The following is a 2965-nucleotide window of genomic DNA, read 5'->3' on the forward strand; positions in this document are numbered from 1 at the left end:
TAACCTTATTTACACCGGTGACAACTCCATATATGGTGGAGAGATGACGCCATCACCTCTGAGCCCGGGTGCAGAGGGAGAAGAGGACGGCGAGGAGAAGGGGGAGGGGGGAAGGGGAGGGGCTGCGGTTGCGCGTTCGCGTCATGGCTTTTCCACCGTGCGCGTCCCCACGGGGCTTTACTACCGGATGGGCCATATATGGAGTCTGAGAGTGCAGGCGAGTGACGTCGCGTGTGTGAGAGAGAGAAAGAGAGAGAAACGAGTGAGAGGCAGAAACTCCCGACGAATCGGAGACACGTTTCCCTCTCCCACGTAAATTCTTCGAACTGCTGCCTGCGTTTTGAGCAGAATGTAAACACCGACTCTCTCTCTGCTCCCTGGACCTGACGACCAGCGCGCTTTAATACCTTCCAGTAAAACACTTCCTCAAACACCGCGCGGTAAACGTGTCAAACACTTCCTCCTGGTGCGGTGAAGGTCAGTTTTAAGACAGAAACCTGACTTTATTGTTCTGAACATTTCAAATTAAACTGGATTTCATGAAGTAAAATCTGATATTATTAAGAAACATAACCACACAGTAGAGAAATTAACCTAGAAACCTTATGTCGTTTATTAATTGTTAAAAAACAACAACTGAATTATAGAATTAAAAACGCGAATGTATAATCTCAACATGTAATACACTAAATACATTAACAATCTGCTGTGAAACAACTATATTTCTATTATAAGATTAAATGTGCTACAGAAAGGCCTAATGCTTTGAATGCTCGATTTCTTATTCGCGTCATGGTCCTAATACATGGAGATGTGTGTAAGATAATATTTGAGAGCAAAACCTCTTTCTTGCATGTTTATGAGGGTGCTAATAAAAGGAGGGTGAACACCAGGAAGAGGAATCGATTAAATATTAGAATATAACATGTCAGAATCTGGAGAATTAGTTTAATCTAATGAGCTGCAGGAGCGGAAATCTAAATAATAAAAGAGATCAACTGTGAGAAAAAACGGTAGACGGAACAGATGGTGTGTTTGTGTGTGTGTGTGTGTGTGTGTGTGTGTGTGTGTGTGTGTGTTAGCAGGTGTGGGCGGCGCCTGCTTGTCACTTACTGAGGAATGAAGTCCACGTTACGTCAAAGAGGAAATAAAACGCCACCCCGCTACTCTCACACTCTCATTTCACTACAACAGCCGGCGAACAGCAGAAGTCAGAGACAGAGCTGAGACACTCTAGAAACTAAAGTCCAACTCAGGACAGTTAGAGCTCGTCTACTTGTTGAGCCTTTTGGTGAAGGTGCCAAAAGAACCGTGCGTAATTACGCATAAAAAACAAACAATGAGTGCCACAGCAGCAATGGAAGTGAACGCCGAAGCCAGACGGATCCTGGCAGTGTCGATAAGCAAGCTGTACGCCTCCAGGACCCAGAGAGGCGGACTGAGACTCCACCGGAGCCTCCTTCTCTCCCTGGTCATGAGGTCTGCCCGGGACATCTATCACTCCTCCCGGGAGAGCGAGGCGCCCAGCGGGCCGCAGCCAACACCGGAGGAGCCGATGGACACCGGCTCCAGCAGCTCGGGGGAAGAAGCCGAGCTGCCCGAGCCCCAGCCTGAGCCCAAGCCCGCGCTGAGCCCCGCCGAGCCGCCCACAGAGGAGCCGGACAGCGCGGAGGAAGGGTGTGATAGTGAATCCACAGAGGACAAAGAGAACTTGAGTCCGGCGAGGCAGTCCAGGAAACGCCGGGGCAAGGCGTCGGCTGCGCCTGACTTCCTTCCCAGCAAGAGGGCGAGGCTGGAGCCCGGGGAGGAGCGGTATGCGGCCCCGCTGGGCAGCTGTCGCGCCGGGGTCGGGGAGTCCCTGACTGCTTTGTCTCTAAATCGGGTTATACCTGCCTTCTGAGCATATGGAGGAAGAAAATAGCCTCCAATGAGACTTTGGAGTGGAGTGATTCTTAACTCCTCGTCAACCTACAAGGGCGACTTGATCCCTTCGCGCACCAAGGAGCTGACCTACATCGGCGGTCCCGGGACAGAGGGATTACCGGGGCCATGGTGCGACCTCTCTGCTCGATGTGAGTGCGCCTGCCGGGCTGGTAAAGCCCCTACTGAGATCAACAAGCCGAGAAGGAGAAGAAACAGAACAGAGAAGCAGGCCGAGGGGAGCTACAGGCCGGAAAGTTTGAGGAAAAAACTGAAGGGGGAACTGGTTGTGTTACTTTTTGTTTCCCTGTGATTCACCTTCAGTTAAATGAGTCCAAACAAGTGACTGGTGCTGACTCAAAGTGTGTGTATGTGTGAATCAGCAGAGAGTGATGTGAGTCAGGCAGAGAAGAAGTGAAGTGGTAGACGGTTGACCACAGAGCAACACACGCACACAAACACACACACACACACACATACCTTGGACTTCAGGGAATTTCCTGCCTGTGAACGGGGATATCAGACTCTAACAGTGAAAGAGGAAGGGCAGACACACATTTACACACACACACACACACTCAGCTGCGGCTGTGGACTTTGATGAATCAATACTACTGCTTTGGATTGTCCTACATAGACTGTTCACATGGTGCTTTGAGAGAAAAAAGAAACAGACAGTCCACACGGTGTGATCTAAACCGTCTGTTTTTAAATCACTGAAATGTTCTTGTTCATGTCTGACCTGTGAAACAATGACATTACCTCAAATTCCAAGCTGCTTTTTTATTGTCGTGTAAATATTTGTAATAAAACTGTTGAAATGGTACTAAGTTGTCCTGATGTTTGTTGCTGAGAAACACACACACACACACACACACACACACACACACACACACACACACACACACACACACACACACACACACACACACCTTATTTCAAAATTAAAGAGGCTATTGGTCTATATTAGGCCACAGTTCAGAGGGTCAATCCTTTATAAGAGGGAGGAGGTTGGTGCAACCCAGCGCCAGTCTGGCGTCGTGCT

General features: G+C 49.1%; 1 protein-coding gene across 1 annotated transcript; it reads left to right on the top strand.

The window, feature by feature from the left end:
• The first annotated feature begins 1126 nt into the window (after positions 1 to 1126).
• ier2 (immediate early response 2) lies at positions 1127 to 2740 on the top strand. The gene has a single exon (XM_022764463.1). It carries the CDS (start codon positions 1340 to 1342, stop codon positions 1898 to 1900), a length of 561 nt encoding a protein of 186 aa, XP_022620184.1. The 5' UTR covers positions 1127 to 1339; the 3' UTR covers positions 1901 to 2740.
• Positions 2741 to 2965: the final 225 nt, after the last annotated feature.

The sequence above is a fragment of the Seriola dumerili genome, unplaced genomic scaffold (genome assembly GCF_002260705.1).
Source record: "Seriola dumerili isolate Sdu_G_001 unplaced genomic scaffold, Sdu_1.0 BDQW01000538.1, whole genome shotgun sequence".
NCBI classification, from domain to species: Eukaryota; Metazoa; Chordata; class Actinopteri; order Carangiformes; family Carangidae; genus Seriola; species Seriola dumerili.